The sequence below is a fragment of the Loxodonta africana genome, chromosome 13, assembly GCF_030014295.1.
Source record: "Loxodonta africana isolate mLoxAfr1 chromosome 13, mLoxAfr1.hap2, whole genome shotgun sequence".
Lineage (NCBI taxonomy): Eukaryota > Metazoa > Chordata > Mammalia > Proboscidea > Elephantidae > Loxodonta > Loxodonta africana.
Window position 1 is genome coordinate 40952373 of NC_087354.1, and position 20666 is coordinate 40973038.

General features: G+C 49.5%; 1 protein-coding gene across 10 annotated transcripts in view; it reads right to left on the minus strand.

Moving 5' to 3' along the window:
• PPCDC (phosphopantothenoylcysteine decarboxylase) overlaps positions 1–20666 on the minus strand; it is a 60779-nt gene that overhangs the window by 32059 nt on the left and 8054 nt on the right. For 2 of the 10 annotated variants that reach the window (XR_010317393.1, XR_010317391.1), the window contains exons 3-6: positions 11616–11711; positions 10622–10750; positions 6627–6795; positions 5874–6185 (exon numbers count right to left, since the gene is read on the minus strand). Coding sequence is in view for 7 of the 10 variants with exons in the window: in XM_003413825.4 (XP_003413873.1) it covers positions 6100–6185; positions 6627–6795; positions 10622–10750; positions 11616–11711 (480 nt within the window). In the remaining 3 variants the exon portion in view is untranslated. The other 8 variants (XM_003413825.4, XM_064267258.1, XR_010317392.1 and 5 more) reach the window with 7 other exon arrangements.

The window sequence follows — 20666 nt, forward strand, 5'->3', positions numbered from 1 at the left end:
TGACAATACAAAGAATGGAATTCCAGAACACTTAATTGTGTTTATGTGGAAACAATGGACTAGTTCCATGTTTATTTTTCAATAGATATTTGATGCACAAACAAGCCAGTAAGAATATATTCTTTTCTCCCCCTCCCCGCACCTTTTCTTTTAATACACAAGCTAACACACAATACATTGTTCTGCACCTGGGTTTTTTTTTTTTCTTTTTGTTTTGTTTTTACCAATTTATCTCACTAATCATCTCATATCAGCACACAGAAAGCTTCCTCATACTTTGTTTTGTGGCTGTGTAGTAGTCCAGTATATGAATGAATAGTAACTTACTTAACCAATCCCGTTGTCAGACAGTGAGGGCGTTTCCAGGTTTTTACTACCAGATACAGTGCTGCAATAAATAGTCTTGCTCATACACAATAGTGTTATATAGTGAGAATATTTGTGGGACAAATTTCCTAGAAGTAGAATTGCTGTTGTTGTTGTTGTTAGGTGTTGTCAATTCTGATTCATAGAAACCCCATGTGACACAGTAGAACTGCCCCACAGGGTTTTCTAGGTTGTAATCTTTACAAGAACAGATGGCCAGGTATCATAGATTGAATTGTGTCCCCCCAAAATATGTGTGAATTTGGCTAGGTCATGATTCCGAGTATTGTGTGGCGGTCTTCCATTTTGTAATTGTCTCATGTAATCATCCTATGTGTTGTAAATCCTAATCTCTGCCTGTGACTGATGAGGCGAGATTAGACTTTGTTAAAGAGGATTAGGGTGGGATACGACACCCTTAATCAGGTCACAGCTCTGATCTGATGTAAGGGGAGTTTCTCTGGGGTGTGACCTGCATCACCTTTTATCTTACAAGAGATAAAAGGAGAGAGAAGTGAGGGGGACCTCATACCACCAAGAAAAAAGAGCAGAGCACGTCCTTTGGATCCAGGGTCCTTGCGCTGAGAAACTCCTGGACCCTAGACCCAGGGGAAGATTGATGACAAGAACTTTCCCCCAGAGCAGAGAGAGAGAGAAAGCCTTCCCCTGAAGCTGGTGCCTGAATTTGGACTTCAACCCTCCTCAACTGTGAGAGAATACATTTCTGTTCGTTAAAGCTATCCACTTGAGGTATTTCTGTTACAGCAATACTAGACAACTAAGATACCACATCTTTCTACTGTGGAACCACTGGGTGAGTTTAAACCACCAACCTTTCAGTTAGCAGCCAAGCACTAACCATTGTACAACCAAATAGAATTGTTGAGTCAAACATGTAAGTTTGATGGATATTTCCAGATTGTTCTCCAAAGAGGTCATTATATCAAGTTACACTCCTACCAGCAATGTAGGAGGAGCCCTAGTGGCACAGTGGTTAACAGCTCGGCAGCAAACAGAAAGGTCAGCAGTTCGAACCCACCAGTGGCTCCTCGGGAGAAGTATGTGGCAGTTTGCTTCCACAAAGATTGCAGGCTTGGAAATCCTATAGTTCTATTCTGTCCTACCAGGGTAATTATGAGTCAAAATCGACTTGGCGCCTATAGGCACCAGCAATGCATGACACAGCCAGTTCCCCACACCCTCAGCAATCTGATAGGTGAAGGCTTTCATTTCAGTACTTTGGCTTGCATTGCTCTCCTCATGAATGTGGCTGAGTGGCTTTTTAAGTTTTTTTTAATCTGTGAACTCTGTTTTTATCCTCTGCTCACTTTTCTTCTGTGTTCTTAAGTCTTTTTCTAATCAATATAGTAAAAAAAAAAAAAAAAAAAAACCCGATGCCACTGATTCCGACTCACAGCAACCCTGTTAAGACAGAGTAGAACTGCCCCACAGGGTTTCCAAGGAGCAGCTGGTAGTTTCAAAGTGCCAGCCTTTCTGGTTAGCAGCCAAACACTTAACCACTGTGCCATCAGGGCTCCTATCAATAATACAGGAGCTCTTTACATATTCAGGGAATTAGTCCTTTGCTATGCGGTGAAGATGTTGTCTCCAGTTTGTTTGTCTTTTGACCTTGTTTGTGAGCTACTGCTAGGCAGAACTGTTCATTTTTTGCGGCCAAATTTATCAATCTTTGCTTTCATGGCTCCTAGGTTTTGTGTTTTGCTCAGAAAGGAACAGGACACCCTGACACCCATTTTTGTCAGTACAACAAGCTTGGAATGGCTCGCTGGGTTGTGACAGGCACAGAGAGGAACAGAACAACTCCCGGCCTCCAGGAGATCCCAATTTTAGGGGGACACAAAGTAAACTGCCAATTACAATTCCATGTTATAATAAATAGCAGGAGGTACAATGGGAACCTGGGCAAGGGCCATCTAATCCAGCCAGAGGAGGCTTCCCACAGGCGGCAACACCCAGGTACATTAGGAGGCTGTGTGGAATCAGCCATGTGTCACCCTCCAGTAAAGGCAGCAGCATGTGCAGAGGCAGGAAGCAAGAAGTAATGTGGCTTCTTCAAGGCTGTTCAGTCTGGCAAGGGGAGGGAGCCCTGCAGGGTCAGCATCTGATAAAGGGAGGGGGAGCTTGAAAGGTAGGCCAGGGGCAGTGGCGGTTCAGCGGTAGAATTCTTGCCTTCTGTGGGGAAGACCCAGTTTTGATTCCCGGCCAGTGCACCTCAAGCGCAGCCACCACCCGTCTGTGGATAGAGGCTCACACGTTGCTATGGTGCTGAACAGGTTTCAGTGGAGCTTCCAGACCAAGACAGACTACAAGAAAGGCCTGGTGATCTACTTCCAAAAATTAGTCAGCGTAACCCTTTGGATCACAACAGTCAAATCCACGACTGATCGCGAGGATGGTGCAGGACTGGGCAGTGTTCGTTCTGTTGTACATGGGGTCACTATGAATTGGAAGCGGACTCAATAGCAGCTAACAACAGAAAGGTAGGAAACAGCCAGATCACAAAGGGCCTAGTGAGTACTGCCCAGGAGTTAGGACCTTACCCTGAGCTAGTGGGGAGGCAGCAAAGGGACATGGCGGGTCATGTGGAGGAAGAGTTGGAGGAGACAGCCTGGTGTGGAGGCAGAGCACCAGGTTGGGGGCATCCGCCAGCAGCCATGGCTGAAGAGAGATGCTCCAGGCTGCCAGACAAAAGGAACTACAGACTTCCTATTTTGTCAAAATGTCCTATTGTGTCATACTTTCAGAATTCCATAAAAATTGTCAGGGAAGCTAGTGCCTGAGAAACATGTCTATTCAAGATGATGACAACTTCAAAAGCTTTGACTCCTAGTGGGAACAGCCACGGTTAGCACCCCACCCCAGCACTCCATTAGCAAACGGGGCCAGGGAAATACAGTTCAGACTCTAGCAGCCATGTCCTCTTAGCTTCTGTCTGGCTCAGGGAACACCTGGGCTCTTCAGCCCTAGCCTATGTCCATTTACCCAACCCTTCCCCTACTATTCAAGGTGGGCAACACAGATGCAGGACCACGTGAGTGGGAGACACAGTGACAGACCCCCAGGGTTGGAGCCTCCAGCTCTAGAGACATTTTTCCTTCTAGCCAAGAGCCTCTATGTTGCTCTGAGTAGTACAGCTGTTTTCAAAGGTACCAACCTAGGGCCTGCAAATGTCTCTGTTCCCATGGCCCACCGAAGCCTTTTAAAATAAGCATCTTATAGCTGATCTCCCTGGGCAACTGTCCTCCCTAAAGTGCCCAGCAAAGAGCCTCGCCTGCAGAAAGCAACCAGGAAATGGTCACCCCACCATTCGTTAGCAGGTTGCTGAAGGACAGGAAGGGCAAAGAAGAGAGACGGCAAGTTTGAAACAATTTAAATGGAATTTGGGATTGTCTCTGGACTTCAGTTATCCAGACTCTCCCCATGCCCTCAACCCCCAAACCAGCCAGAGGTTGTTTTTTTTTTTTAAATTGTGCTTTAGGTGAAAGTTTACAAATCAAGTCAGTCTCTCATACAAAAAGTTATACATACCCCACTGTGTACTCCTAGCTGCTCTGCCTTAATGAGGCAACACATTCCTCCTCTCCACTCTGTATTCCCCGCGTCCATTTAACCAGCTCCTGTCCCCCTCTTTCTTCTCCTCTCACCACCAGACAGGAGTTGCCCACATAGTCTCAAGTGTCTACTTGTGCCAAGAAGCTCACTCCTCACCAGTATCATTGTCTATCTTATAGTCCAGGCCAATCCCTGTCAGTAGAGTTGGCTTCAGGAATGGTTCCAATCTTTGGCTAACAAAGGGTCCAGAGACCATGACTGTCAGGGTCCCTCCAGTCTCAGTCAGACCATTTAGGCTGGTCTTTTTAAGAGAATTTGAGATCTGCATTCCACTGTTCTCCTGCTTCATCAGGGATTCTCTGTTGTGTTCCCAGAGGTTGGCTCTTGATGCTTCCACTTTAGTTATATCTTCTTCAGTGTCCTAAGACAATTTTATCCCCAAAGGTCACTTGGTTAAGTCAAGTGCAGTTGAAATAAAGGTTCTTGGAGGCTGACAGGAGGCCTTGGTTCCAGCCAACACTGGTTCCCTCGAGGACACCTCTACTCAGTTCTCTCAGGGCATGTAAGGTGCCCACCAGGCCTACAAGGCAGGAGGGCAGGAAGCTAGCCCCAACCTCAGCTCCAAAATAGGCAAACAAGCCCCTCCCCACTGAGGCCACACCAAAAAGCCATTAGGTCAGAGGCAGGGCAGCTGCAGGGTTTCTAGGCCAGACAGCATGATCTCCCTGGAATCCTGATGGAGTCTACTTCCCCTGCTCTTGTGTGTTGTTAAAGGGGGTGGGGAATGCAGACACCCAGGGCCAGCCTCAGGCACAGCAAAGCAGGAAGGACAATGGAAGAAACTGGAAAGAAAGGAGCCTGGACTCCAGGGTAGGGCCAGCCCCGCTGGCTCTGAGTATGTGTGCCTGTTACTAGTATCAAGGGCCATGTCGACTTAGGTCAAGGATTTTATTTGATTGTGGCTATAGCTCCCTGGTCTATACACATGTTCAACTTTAACTTCTATTTAACATTTATTAGGAAACCCTGGTGGAGTAATGGTTAAGAGCTACAGCTGCTAACCAAAAGGTCTGCAGTGCGAATCCACCAGGAGCTCCTTGGAAACGCTATGGGACAGTTCTACTCTGTCCCATAGGGTCGCTATGAGTCGGAATTGACTAGACGGCAATGGATTTGGTTTTTGGTTTATGGTGGCACAATGGTTAAAAGCTTGGCTGCTAACCAAAAGGTCAGCAGAATTTACCAGCTGCTCCTTAGAAACCCTATGGGGCAGTTCTACTCTGTCCTATAGGGTCATTATGAGTCAGAATCAACTAGATGGCAATGACTTTGGTTGGTTTAAGTACGGTGGGTATTTTGTACACATTACCTCATTTAAAATCGCAGAAACTTAATGGGGGAAAGATTACAATGCAGATAAGAAAAAGTAAGGGTCAGAAAGGCTAAACCCAGAGCCAAAGCTCATACTGCTAGTAAGTGGCAGAGCTGGGATTTGAACTTGAGGCTGTCTGGCTTCAAAGCTCTGTGCCCTTAACCACCATGTTCTATGGGGACTAAGGGGTGCCAGCCAGTCATCAGCCCAGACCCTTCCCCAGCCACACTTAGCATTGGCCCTGATCTCTGAGACCACAGACAGGCTATAAAAGAAAGACAGAGTCTCCTAGAAGGTCATTTATTTCCCCAAGCCCCGATCTCATAGTCTGGTCTGTGGAAATCTCGCAGGCTTCCCTGACTACATGGCACCAAAGAGCTGAGGCTCCAAAGGCCCAGCCACGGGCCCACCATGTTGGGGAGCTCTAGCTGTGGCTGTTTATAAACGGGGTTCCTGGGCAAGGGGAAGCATCAAGGTTCCTCAGTCACTCAGTCGTCCTCCCAGGAGCACCAGGCCATGCCCAAGCACCCCGAAGTTTGCTCCCCTAGCTAGCTGCACTCACCCTAGGAGGTGGGGTAGGGCTCCAGACAGCAGGTGTCTTTTGGTTGAAAGAAGCTGGGACTTAGGTCTTCAATCCAGTTTAACCTGGGGCAGGCGAGACCCCGGGAGGCTCTGGAGCAGGTCCAGGTCAGAACCCTCCTCAGCAAACTAGGGCGTCTTCACTGTATCATGCCAGCCTTCTTCACCAACATTGACTGCAAAGGGACACACGTGCCAGAAATCCTGGTTCAACTCTGCTGGAAGCCATCGTGCTGAGAGAGGATTTCTTTCACTTTGTCCACAATGGTTCCAACCTCAGCCATGGCCCCCAGACCTGGGGAGAAAGTTCTGCTGTGGCAGACAGCCCGCCAGAGGAGCAAACAGTACCTGCAGCCCCCAGAATGCTCCTCCAAGTGCTCCACCCAGAGCCGCGGCATGAGACAGCCAGGACCATCTCTGCCTGACCCAGACCCATCAAACCCCTTCTGAGACACCCCCAGCACAGGCCCAAGGAAGAAGAGGTTGCCACCACAACTGTGTACAGCTGTGTGCAAGGGACTATGCCAAGTGCTTTACATAGTTATCGCATTTAATCCTAACAACTCTGAGAGGGAGGACTTATGAGTTCCATTTTCCAGATAAGAAAGCTGAGCTCAGAACCCTTTTGCCCAAGGTCACTACAGACCAGGATTGCAATGCAGATCTGACTCCAAAGCCAAGTACCCCCTCAGCCCTGGGCTGTGAGGATGGCCTGTGAGCCTGGCAAGGCACTCACCTTGGTCTCCACACACCAGCGTCTTGGCAACACAGGGGATCTCGACATAGCCGAAGGCCTTGAGCTGGCCCACCTGCTGTGCAGTGATGGGGTGCTCCCACATGGCGGTGTTCATGGCAGGACAGAAGAGCAGGGGCTTGCTGCGATCCCAGGCCCGGATGACACAGGTCTGTGAAGGAGGGCCAAGGCAGGTGTCCTGTGCTCTCTGCCAGCCACCCCATACCAGCCCTTCCAAATCCTACTCACCGCCCTGGGCCCCACAGCCAGCAGCCCCAGCCATGAACCTGGAATGCGGGAGCTGCCTCACATTCCCCTGGAGGTGGAGGCAGTGTCCCCTCGCCCCTCTCCACCTCCCCACAGGTACCACAGGAGATGGTCAACCAATACTGAATTATCCCCCTCTAAGAAGATCTTCCTCCTGGGCTGATAGGTCTCCTACTCCACAGTAGGCTTACACCTCTCGGGTAGAAGCAACCCTGGGGAGCAGAAGGTAGGCTCTGTGGTTCACCGGAAACTAATAAAGAACCAGACTGTTCATCACCTGGGGGCCCATCTACCCAAACACCAGCTCTACTTCTAGGCCAAACAAGGCCTGACAATGACAACAACCGTTTCACATATATTACCTCATAAGCCCTCACTGGGACCCTGTAAAGAAGGTACTGTTCCCATGTCACAAATGGGGAAGCTGCAGCTCACCCAAGAGGCAAGTAGGTATCCAAGGTCACAGACAGACAATGGCGTAAGGCTGTGCTGGCTCCCTCCACCACACAGGCAGTCTCACTGCCTCCAGCTCTCCACATCATCACTCTGAGTCACAAATCAGAAAAGGGACTGACCATCCCAGGGTCCTTGGTGCCATGGTTAAGAACCCAGGGCCCTGAAATCACACAGACTTGGGTTCAAACCCTGGCTGTGCTTTTTCTTACTAGTTGTGAGAACTTGGACAAGGTACTTAATGCCTGAAGCCTCAGCTTCCTCGCTGCACAAGACCCTCTCATGAGGTGGTTGTGAGAATGGGGGGAAAATGTTCATAAAGCCCTTAGCACAGGGCCTGGCAGAGAGTACTGGCTCAAGAAACGGTTGCTCTGGCTATTACTACAGGCATGAGCTCTCTGGGCTGGGGGCTGCCTGGGAAGAAATAAACTCTGGGCCCACCCTGGGCTCTGCTGCTCCAGGCACCTCCTCCTGGGCCGTGAGTCCCTTGGGGAGGCAGGGGCTAGCACACCCTTCCTCTGAAGTGGAGCCCATCTGGGAAAAGACAGAGGGTGAATCCAGAGAACAATGCCACCAGCAGGCCAGAGCCAATACCTGCCACCCTCGGTGGTCCTGCCCTCTCTTTGGGACAGGAAGTGGGACAGCAAAGAGCCTCAGGATCTGGCTGCTTGCATCATCTCAGACACCAGCGCTTGTTTCCCACCAAGTCCTCTCAATACTGCAACCAGGCTATGAGTGTACGGTTTCAGTCACACTTCCTCTTGGCCACGTGTCACCTGCTGCTTCTGCAGAACTTATAAGCATACCTAGACGGCGTGTGGGGTTTCTAAGTACCCAGAGAGCAAAGCACATCAGCCAGACCAGAAACCCCAGCACCTCGCATCCCACAAAGATCAAGCTTTCCCCACCTCATCTCAGAGCTCAGGGCTTCCCGGCCTGACAATAGCCCCTTGGAACTGACCAGAAGCAGGAGGGATAAAAGGAGGGTATTAGTTCCCATGGTCAGTTCTGTTTGGCCAATGCTGGGTCCAGTGCCTTAGGCTCTGCCCCTGGGAATCCACTTGGGCAGGGAAGAAGGCCTGGCTCCCTGTCAGGAGCCCAGCTTCCAGCCAGCCTGGGACCCAGGATAATCATCTCTTCTTTCTGGATCTGATTCCTATCTAGCCTATCAGGGCCAGGGCCTGAATGGGCCCAAGTGCACACAGAGATGGGCCTCACCCAGGCCAAGGGCCTGCAGGCCCACACCTAGCACACTGCTCTGATGCACCCCCAGTTCTGAGTACTGGAAAGGAAGACCTGAGGGAGGGAGGGAAGAAGCAGGGTGGCACCCTTTCAGGGATACAGGAACACACATCTACTGAGAGAGGACACAGCCACAGACCAAGGGTGACAGCAGTACAAACTTTATACAATTTGAGATTCCCTGAAACACTTGTGTCTTCAAATAAAACCCTTGAAGGCAAATGGCCTGTTGCTTGTCTTGGGAACATATCCCTCAGTCAACTCAGAGGAAGGAACCCCAAAGGTTACAGGAAGTGGTGGCAGCTTTGAAGAACAAAGGGGAGCAGAGATTTTGGAAGAAAGGAAGGAGCCCTTGGAGAACGGGCCCAGATAGGGGCTCACCTCCCAGAGGTCCTGACCAGCCCATGGGAAGCCGGGAGATTTGGCAAGATGATGCTGGTCACACACAGCTCTGGCCCACGCAGATGACAGTGGCAAGGAGCCTCATCTGTTCCAGCCACCCTGTCAGGCTTGGCACAGCCCCACTGGGAAGCCCGTCTCGATAACTCTGCCCTCCAGGCTCTCCCTCCTCTGCACTCCTGTAACACCCGCTCCTGGACTCACGACCTGTGTCTGGCTCTTCTTCTGGTCAAATGACGTGCACTTATTCAAATGATGCTCAAATCACTGTCAGGTTTTTGGAGAAGTGCCTTAAGAGCCCATTAACAAGCATATGAGGAGACTAATGTTTCAGGAGCCCTGGTAGCACAATGGTTAAATACTCAGCTGCTAACAAAAATGTTGGCGGTTCAAGCCTACCAGTGGCTCTGCAGGAAAAAAGACCTGGAGATCTGCTTCCATAAAGATTACAGCCTAGGAAACCTGATGGGGCGTTCTTCTCTGTTCTGTAGGGTCACTATGAGTCTGAATCAACTTGACGGCACCCAACAACAACAAATCTCATGTCTGACACCCCCAAAATATCCTGACCCAGTTTTTCATTATTCACCTTCTTCACCATATTAAACTCTGAAGAACTCCTGGCTGTTTGCAAAAGTAAAATTACTAATGACCTCATATATACAATATGGATTTGTTGAATGGCTATACCGTGCTTAGCACTGTATGAGGCACTAACTCCACTGCCAGAGGACCAAGAGGGCCTGCTCACCGTGGGCATTAAGACTGTATCACACTAGAGCATATTCCTTTTCCGTAGTGCTTCCTGCCTGCACAGGTGATCTAATCTCTTTCCTTCCAGACTGAACAGCTCCCTGTGTGGGTATGTCCCTCAGCATGGGGCCCGGCACACAGTAGGTAAGAGTTTACCGTATGGGGGACAGGGAGGGGAAGGAGGGATGAGAGCAATCCCGCCCAAAGCATCCCAGGATGATTACATAAACAAAGGTGGCTCCCCTGTAAGTGCAGCAGCTCCCTGAGGTCCCTTAGGCCTAAGACAATCCCCATTTTGCACAGCTGGACTTCTCCTTCTCTCCTCCACCATCATCAGCTCTCATCTCTCACCCTTTCTTTCTCCTCCAAGTTTTCCCTTAATCAAGGAGAACTGCATCTCAGCCTTGTGCCTAAAACTATGAGAGAGACACCTGTGGAGAAGGTTACTTCCTCAAGGAAGTAACACCCTTACCAGATTTCCCATGAGTATATCCAGACTCTGGGGAAAAGGCAGAGCTGCAGAGAGGGGAGACCATGGGGCCAGGCAGGGAGATCAGTGAAGGAAGGCAAAGGGAGAGGAGCAAGGGGCTCAGGGTGGGCATCTGGCTGAGCACTAAGGGGTAGGCGAGAAGTGGGTGCTCGCCAGACAGCACCGGCAGGTCAAGTCAACCCATCAGTACCAGGTATGTCGACCGTCTTGCCAAAGAACAGGTAAGGCTGGGTCTGGGAGAGGGGGATCAAAGGGAAACTGCCGCTCTCCCTGAGCAAAGCTGGGCCCCACAGTTATAGGTTTCCAAGGCAAGAACCCTGTCCAAGGAATTCAGCAGCTCAGCAAACTGGGAGTGAGGCCCAGGGAGGGATGAGGACACCAGGGAGTCACTCACAAGCAAGTTGTCACAGATACCACTGGCCACCTTCCCGAGAGTGTTGGCATCCAGAGGTGCTACTAGCATGAGGTCTGCCCACCTGCGCAGGTCAATGTGGAGAACTGGGTCAGAGCGGCACTTCCACATCTGGCAGAGGGAAGAAAACGGGGTCACAGTGTGGAGGAAAGAAGGGGAGGAGATAGGAGGGGCAAAGCAGACAAGGTACAATGAGTCAAGTACTCAAGGGAGAAACCACCTGACCTGCACCACTGCCCAAGTCCACTGCCATTCCCTCTCAAAGTGGAGCAGGCAAGCATTGGCTGCGGAGCCAACGGCCTGAGAGAAACCAGGCCTGAGGAAACAAACGGCCCTTGTCTCTCCACGCTATTCCCTTTATGGTTCAGTTTTCAAGAGAACTGACATCTGGCAGCGAGCTCCTGGCCTGTCTGCTTGGGGCGGATGCTTGGGTTGTCTAAGCCAATGGAAGCACTCGTGGTGGTGAGAAATGGAGGGGGTGGGGTGGGGAAGAGAGCCCAGCCAGAAATGTTCTAGGGCTGAGAATGTTTAAAAATGCCTGGCAGGGTACCCCTGTGAGGCCCACACTCAACGTCTGGTGAACTGGCTGGTGCCCGCCCCTCTGCGGGAGACCAGATGCAGAGCCGGGCGGCGTGGGAAGTGAGGCACTCCTGACAGCCCTGACACTGGGAGCCACGTGGACAAGGGTGGTGGGAACAGAGCTCCTCTGTGGTTTCATCAGCCCAGATAAGTACAAGGACATTCAACTTTGGGCATGGGGCCAAAGCTAAGTTCTGCCTCAGGTGGGAGGAGACTGTGGGCCTCCCACAGGCCAGAAGCTAGACAGATGTTTTCCTCATTGCCTCTGGCCAAAGGGCCTTGACCGCTGACTTGAGCCCAGCCTGTCTGCTCTGGCCGTCAGACCCCTAGGCTGCAGGAAGGACAGTCCTGGCGGTAGAAATACAATGAACTCAGCCCTCGGGCCCCCAGCACTGACCTCCCATTCATCAGCGTCGCTGTAGAGGGTGACAGGAACATCCTGGGGGCTGTAGAAATGTTTGGCTCTCTCAGTTGTGACCACTGCTACTTCCAGCTGTCACCAAGAAAAGGCAGAAACTGTCACCATAGCCAAAGGCGGGGAGACCACACGAGGGCCGGGTCAAGCCAGCGCTTGCTTCATGCTTGCTTCATCGCTGGCTGTGGAGAGGACTTCCCCCTCCTTGGCAGCAGCGAGCCCCACGTTTGCATAGCTACTTCCGCTGTCACCCAAAGTCAGGCCCTACCAGGTGCTGCGGTTTCACTTCCCCATCTACAAGGGACTGCTGGGGAATGAGTCACCAACTGCCCAGGGTATATAAAGCTGCAAGCTCCTGCACTCGGGCAGAGTGAGGCCGGAGGCAGAGGCAGGCAGTGACAGGAAGGGCCTCAAGGCAACAGGGCCGAAGAGGGCATGGCAGGCAGGAGGGGGCTTGGGGCTCAGGCCCACCCCAAGAGGCTCACAGGTCCTGAGCTCTGGGCCACACCACAGTCCTGCCCTCTGCAGGCCAAGGCACTGGGGGGCTAGGGCCTGTCACGTGTTGTCTGAGTCCATGCCTGGTGAGAAAGCAGAGACCCTTTGCTGAGTACTTCTAGGAACACAGCCTGTGGCCTCAGGCTGTAGATAGATGCCAGGAAAACCAAATCTGTGTGCCCTGTGTTCATGGGGTGAGAATAAAGTTTACCTTCACACCACTCGTGAGAGGTTTTACTTAGTAAATGAGTTACACAAACAAGGGGGATGTTTAACTTGCTGAGCAGAACAGACTGTGAGAAACAGCACCCTGCGTTGTGAAAGGCACTCAATGGCTTACTATCATTTCTAAAGCAAGATGTCGGACTAACATGCTGGCAAACTAAAGGGGCCCAGAAGAGGATAGCCAGGAGGAGAAGCATGTAGGAAATCACATCTTTGGGGGAACCGCTGAGTCAGAGGAGGACGTTGATCCAGGAGGGAAGGAAAGTCAGGGTGACAAGGACAGAATTGTAGAATAACCAGTGCAGAGGTCATGAGTGGCAGCGTTTGGGCCAGATCCAGCCTGCAGACATGCGTGGTTTGCCTGCATGGGGTTATAAACATTATTGAGCCAACATAGACAAATTGAGAGATTTCACACTAAAAAGCAGAAAATTCCTGCCTTCTTTTGCAAAACTGAAAGTTCAGGGGATGCTGGACCTACTTGACAAGGACTTGCTGGGGCCTGTCCATGCCATCTCAGCCCAGTGCCCACCCACCCAACTGTCTCACCAAGGCCCCCCTCCTCCTTTCTTTCCTGCCTATTGTGAGATGGTGTGGCAGTGGTGGTCTACACAGCACCTGAGAACAAAGCTGGGACCAGGGAGTAGGGAGAAAGGCCAACCAAGGAAGAATATTTTCTCAATTACAGCTCTCCTGGGAGATGTGTCAGAAGGTCTGGGGTTCCCAACTCTACTGGAGACATCTCTACTTGTCTATTCACCCTCTACCCTCCCCAGAATCTGCACAAAACCTAGGGATACTGGACTCAAGAAACCTGGAACATCACGTCCCTGACACTGAGTATCTTTCAGTGGAAACTGAGCCCACACCAGCTCTTCTGGCAGCCACATCCCCCTACTGATGTATGTGGGGTTTGCAATCAGCAAAAACTCAGAGGAGTCCTTTCCACCTATGCAGCTACTAAGCCACAAGCCCCGAGACTGTATCAGAGCAGTTACTTTTCTGGTCCCAAATGCAGTCCCTCACATTTCCCTGGTAAATTCCACCAGAGTTGGCCCATTGTTTGCTCAGTCTACAGAGAGCTCCTGAGGATCTCAACCCCATTATACTTCCTGGCCTGCTCTCAGCCCGTTCCACCATCAATTGGCCCCTGAGACACTAGTCCAAATCACTAACAGAACAAGGTCAAGGGCAGAGGCCTTCCACGAGGCTGGGGGAGAGGGAAGAATGAACCCTTTCCAAGTAGGTTGTTCACAGGTTATAAACATACTGACATCATCAGCTGGTCCCCAAGGATATCCTAACATCTCATCGAAGCCTTTACCTAAATCCTCATATGCTTTTGTCTAATATCCAAACAATAAACTAAACTTGCCATGTCTTGTTCCTAATGAACCCAGTCTAATCCCAGTGACGAACGTTTTCGAAGAGTTCACGAGCCTTGTCCGTAGTAATTTGTGAAGCCCACCTTCTTCCCCTTTTGATAAAGGGATAATACTTAGCCCTCCAGCCCCAGCCCCTCTGCTGTTTGCCACGCCTCCTGGAAGGTCACCAACCAAAACTCACTGACCTCAGCACCCCAAGACAGAACTTGTCCAGATAAGGAGATGAATTACCTACCCTGGGTTCAAGTTCCTCCAACCACCGTTTGTCCTACTTTTTCAAGCTCAAAAGCGAAGTCGGAAACAAAATGAGGCTCAAGGAGTTCCCTCCCATTGCTCTTCATCCCCTGCTAACATCATACCACTGGCCTCCAGCGCCAGACAGTTTCATTTTTCTTTTTCCAAATACATGTACCAACTTTCTTGGTCATCCTGAGTTTTATCACAAGCTTCAGCTCACTCTGGGGATCTCTGGCCCATACTCTTGCTCTTTGATTACATGAGCTCCTTGCACATAACTGCCTTCCAATCTTCCTTCTGAGCCCTGGTGGCACAGTGATTAAAAGCTCAGGCTGCTATCTAAAACTGTGGCAGTTCAAATCCTCAAGCTTGTTCCTTGGAAACCCTATGGGGTAGTTTTACTCTATCCTATAGGGTCGCTATGAGTTGGAATAGACTCAATGGCAAGAGGTTTTTTTTTTTTTTTTAAATCTCCCTTCAGTAGAGGGCTTCCCAGGCAACCGTGTCAGTCTCTGGACACATACTGACTTCTTTTCCTCTGGGGCCATGTTCTTGCATTTCTAAGAGCTTCCCAGGCACCCTGAATTATTTTTCCTTTTAAGAACATCCTAGGTCAACCTCTCTATTCTGAAATTTAGAAAGCTGCTTCCCAAAGACCCTGTTCCTCCACTCCCTCCAACTCCCAAGCCTCTGCCAGTTCTCAAAGTGGAGGACAGTGCCTCCTGCCAGACCTCAGAAACAGTCTCAGTCCGTAATGGTCCTGTGCAGGGACTCTTCCTCCCTCTCAGCTCTACCCTTTCTTTCCCTTCCACCTAAGATCGCAGTGCCTTCTTACTGCCTCCCACCCCACTGGGCCCTAGGGACCTCTACCTGGGGGCCTCCCATTGTTGTCAATCATGCACTTGAGTCTCCCCTCCCATCTCTTCCCCAGCCTCTGGGTTGATCTTGCTCTCAGTCACCCTCCCAGGCTCACAGAGGCACATTGCCAGAGAACCTCCGAGGGCCAATGTCTTCACCTAAAGAGTGATGTGAAGAGTGTGTGATGGGCAGTCCTTGCTGGTGCTCCTCCCCTGAGCACACTGAAGCAACTACCTCTCCTTACAGGTGACCCTGACCCCAGTGCTGCCCGGCAGGCAGGCCCAGGCCAGTTTTTCTGGTTTTAGAGGATGTCACTTGCTCTGATTCATCAGCCCTCTGGGCTTTGTTCTTTCATTTTCATTCACTCGGCCAAAAAGGTCTTGGGAGCCCTGGGTTTCTACACGTAATAAAAAGAATGTTGTGTTACCTTCTGAGGTACTAAGCAATGCAGAACATTCACTCATTGGCCCTGACCTTGTCCCAGCAAATGCCAAGGAGCCCTGGCACGGCAGGAAACTTCTTGAGGTCAGGAACCTCCTAGGGTTTCTCTTATACCCTCCTGAGTCCTAGAAGAACTAGGCTTGGCGTTAAAACAGCACTTCCCACATTACGGGATTCTTGAAAGGCACTCTGTGCACGGTCTTCTGCCCAGGTTCCTGTGAACAGTTTTTATATCAAGTATTTTTAACCTGAATATCCTCATGCAATGGGACTGAGGCCTCGCCAGGCCCCATCACATGAACTGCCTGCACTTTGTCCCGCATTTAGAGACTCCTTCCTCAAACCTCCAGGCAAGTCTGATTTCCTTTTCTCTGCTGAAGAGACATCGGCAACCCCGATCTGGAAACAGGGGCTCCTGGAGAGTCAGGAAGAGGAACTGGAAATAGAATTTGGGGTGATACTTTCACTGTTATTTTTAGGCCCTTGTCTGGGCCATGCTACTTCGGGGCAGACTATTAAAGAAAACTGTGGGGAAGCATTTTGCAGCCACAGGACAGACAAAGCCCTTGTCCTGAGCTTCCATCTGAAAGCCTGTCATGCAGCAGCTTTCCCATCCTCTCTTAGGAACCCTCTGTCCCCCTTCTCACGAGGCTCTGGGGGAGCACCTGCTCTCTCATCTCCTCCAGACAGGCCTCCTGGGCGGGGGGCTGTTATTTTGTCAGCTCCTCCTGCCATTCAAGCACAACCATGCTGTCAATCCTCTGTGCCCTTTCTCAGCTTGAGAAAATTCTCAAGAAAGGAGCCAGAGAGAGGCAATCTATAGACGCTCATCACGGAGATGAGGTTCTAGGGTAGCAGTGAAGGGCCCGGCGGGGGCAGGAACTCTAAGCCTGGGGCTGGGGGCTGGCTGCTTCTGACCAGCAACCTAGAGAAGCAGGTGAACGAGCTGCAAGAGAGGAAGGGGCCAGCCAAGCCTGGCAGAGGCATAAATAGACACCTCAGAGCCCTCTGGTCCCGAACAGACAGTTTCCACAGCCAGACCACAGAGCAGACAGGTGGCTCCGCCCAGAAAGAAATGAGAACCTCAAACCAGGTCCTTGTTTCTTCTGCTGTCTTCTTTCCTCAATGAGCACTTAAGAAAAAGCATAAAGTTACAAAGAAAACAAAAAGTAGGCCAGAATCTCCCTACCAAAAGCCTCACTGACTTTTAGAAAATAAATATACACATAAGGTTGCCGCTGCTGCTGCTGCTGTTAGCTGCCCTAGAATTGGCCTCTAATCACAGAGACCCCATGAGACTGGGCCGCTGTGCTGCTGCTGCTGCTGTTAGCTGCCCTCGAATTGGCCTCTAATTCACGGAGACCCCATGAGACTGGGCCGCTGTGATCCACAGAGTTCTCACCGGCTGAGTTTTGGAAGGAGATCACCAGGGCTTTCTTCCGACTGCATCTTAGTCTGGAAGCTCCACTGAAACCTGTTCGGCATCACAGCAACACGTGAGCCTCCACTGATAGATGGGTGGTGGCTGTGCACGAAGTGCCCTGGCCGGGAATTGAACCGGGGTCTCCCACATGAAAGGGGAGAGTCCTACCACTAAACTACCAATGCCTCATACCTATCAGGCTTTAAAAAAAAAATTCCTTTGCCATAGAGCCAATTCCAACTCATAGCAACCCTGCAGGACAGGGTAGAATGGCCCCATATGGTTTCCAAGGAGTGGCTAGTGGCTTCGAACTGTGACCTTTTGGTTAGCAGTTGAGCTCTTAACCACTGGGCCACCAGGGCTCCACCTATAAGGCTAGATACTTAAAACTGAACGGAATGATCCAAAGTTTAAAACAAAAGCCTCTCTTCCGGCCCGCATCTCCCTCCACAAAGGCAACTACTTCCAGGGGACAAAAACTGTAGGCACTAACTCAGATAGTGAACAGATAGATGTTATACAAAAGTAGTTGCCAAACTTGTCCTATAAAAGACCAGTTAGTAAATATTTCAGGCTTTGTCACAACTACTCAACTCCGTAGTAGCACAAACACAGACACAGACAGTATGTAAATGAGTAAGTGTGGCTGTTTTCCAATAAAACATGGACACTGAAATTCAAATTTTGTGTAATTTTTGTGTCACAAAATATTCTTCTCTTAATTTTAACTATTTTAAAATATAAAAATCTGGAGTCCCAGGGTGATGCAGAGTGTTAAGAACTAGACTCCTAACCAGAAGGTTGGTGATTTAAACCACCAGGGATGCCTTGGAAGTAAGGCCTGGCAATCTACTTCCAAAAGGTCACAGCCTTGAAAACTCTATGAAGTGCGGTTGTACTCTGCATACTTGGGGTCACCATGAGTCAGAATAGACTCGACAGCAACTAACAACAACAACAATACTGATTATAGGGGGCCTAAGTCTTTTCATTGCTTACAGCTTTAATTTGCTATTGTTGCCTATCAAGAAAAGAGCCCTGATGGTGCAATGGTTAAGTGGTTGGCTGCTAACCGAAAAGTTGGCAGTTTGAACCCACTCAGCAGCTCTGAGGAAAAAGACCTAGCGATCTGCTTCTCTAAAGATTACGGCCAAGAAAACCCTATGGCAGTTCTCTCCTGTCACATGGGGTCACTATGAGTTGGAATTGACCTGACAGCACTCAACAACAATAAGCCTATCAAGAAGGTCCTTCTTCCCTCTCCTCTCACCTGGTCCACTTCCCTTAGGTTTCTCTTTCAGTGATGGTAAACAATTACAATTCTTGGAAAGATACATTTATAAAAATATAAAAACCACTGTTAGCTTGCAGGCCACACAAAAACAGGCAACAGACCAGATCTGGCCCGTGGGCCATGGTCTGCCAGCCCCTGCTATATACAATAAATAGTTCTGCACCTGCTTTTTTCACTTGTATCTTAAGGACCATCGCACATCAGCACACAAATCCACCGCTGGTCTAGTAATCCTAACTGCATTTAACCTACTCTCTACTGTTGGACATTTTGATTATTTCCAGTTATGTTTTTGTTTTGAAATTATAAACAATGCTATAGTCAACATCCTTATACATATGACGAGCTTTGTAAATATACCCTACAGCATTCAAGCCTACGGGTGAATTAAGGGCTGTGCACATTTTCAAGTTCTCTAGATACTGCCAAATGGTCCTCTAGAAAAGGAGAGTTTACTTCATACTGTGTTACAGGCTGAAACGTGTCTCCCCAAAAGTTGAAGTCCTAACCCATGTACCTGTAAATATAAACCTATTTGGAAATAGGGTGTTGTGGATTGAATTATGTCCCCCCAAAATATGTGTTGTAAATCCTAACCTCTATGATAGAAACCCTGGTGGCGTAGTGGTTATGTGCTTATAGCTGCTAACCAAAAGGTCGGCAGTCGGAATCCACCAGGTGCTCCTTGGAAACCCTATGGGGCAGTTCTACCCTGTCCTATAGGTCTCTATGAGTCGGAATCAACTGACAGCAATGGGTTTAGGTTTCATTTTATGCCTGTGGTTATAATACCATTTGGGAATGGATTGCCTTTGTTATGTTAATGGACAAGATTAGTGTAGGGTGTATCTTGAGTCAATCTCTTTTGAGGTGTGTAAAAAGAGATACCAGCAAGCAGAGAGATGGGGTAAGAGAGATGCCAAGACACATAGAGATCTATAAGGAACCAGGAAGCAGAAACTGAAGAAACGAGGACCTTCCTCCACAGCAGACAGACAGAGAAAGCCTTCCCCTAGAGCAGTCACCCCGAATTTAGACTTCTAGCCTCCTAAACAGTGAGAAAACAAGCTTCTGTTTGTTAAAGCCATCCACTTATGGTATTTCTATTACAGCAGCACTAGATAACTAAGATACAGGGGATGTATTCTGTTATGATACTGAAATCATAGAATAAGGTGGGTCCTAAACCTAATCCCTTCTGAGTGGTATCTTACAAAAAGGGAAAACAGACACAGAGGAAGAGACCATGTGAGGAACCATCGCAAGCCAAAGAATGCCAAAGAACACCCGATGCTACCAACAAGGAAGGACTCTCCCCTAGAGCCGATGCCCTGATTTCTATTTTCTAGCCTCCAAAACTGTGAGACAATAAATTTCCGTTCTTTAAAACCACCCGCTTTGTGGTATTTTTACAGCAACCAATCTGTTGCCTGTTTTTGTGTGGCCTTCTTGTTACATTTTTAAGTTTGGCCTGTTGTATCTGGTTTCTGAAAATAGCTGGGCAATTAAGGTGCTCTTTGTCTTTCTAAAACAGCTAGGCAAGTAGGGGCTACACCAGCCCCACACTGGTGCACTAACTTCAGGAAGGGAGGGGGCATGAAGCAGTCATGCATATTCACTGATTGGGTCAATCCTAACTACGCAGAAGGCCTCAGTCCAATGACTAGGGGACTTTGGACCTTGGAGCTTCCTCTTTGGAGCTTCCAGGATTGGTGAGAACATCCATGCATGGAAGAGGAAGCAGCAGTCCCTGGGGACAATGGAAACCTCATGTTGGGACCTCACCCAGAGCTTGCCTGATACATCTCTTCACTTGTATCCTTTCTGATTATGATAAATGGATAAGAGTAAGTATAGGTGATAGTTTCTGTGAGTTCTGTAAGCCATTCTAGCAAATTATCAAATATACCGGGAGCAGTGAGAGCCAGCAGAGAGGCTAGTGTTTGCCTATTTGGCAGAGGCTGAAAGGACAGAGTCCTAACTTGTAGAGACCCAATTCTGGGTGATAAAGCACCACATGGGTGGCTGGTGTCAGGAAGATGAAGTGGGAAAGTGGGGATACGCGTTATTGTCACGTTTTGGAAATGAGCCTTATGTTGGCTATTATTCACACGCTGACATACGTTTATGAGCGAAGCCCTCTTTCCCTCACCCCTGACAGCACTGGAGGTCCTGAAAGGCATTTCAGAAACTCATCCTTCTTTAAACCCAAGGCCTGCCAACTCCCTGAGTGGGAGATTTTCTCCACCTCTAGAAATTCCCTTCCTGGCTCTCAGCCCTGCTGACACCTGTCCTGGCCAAGCTAGAGGGGTATCTTCTCCTCAAGTTAGAAGGGTGCCAGGCAAAGGGAAGAAACTGCCTGAGCTGACAGCTCAGACGTGACAGCTACCTAATAACATGACAATTACGGGGCTGCAAAACACTCTGAAGCTCTCTTGGAACCCATAACCTTCTCTCGGATTATCTTCCAGTCCTAGTCCTTTTTCTTCTCACACCTAATACCAGTGCCAAAAGAGCCCATGGATATAGTTCATTTGAGTTTCGCTCCCCTCATTGTGGAGATAAGAAAACTAAGGCCATAAAGAAGAAATGACTCGCCCAAAGGTCCAGTCTCAAAATCCTCTACGCTCAGCTGCCTTCTTAAGGTAAGGCTGTTCTCCGCTGTCCAACTCCTC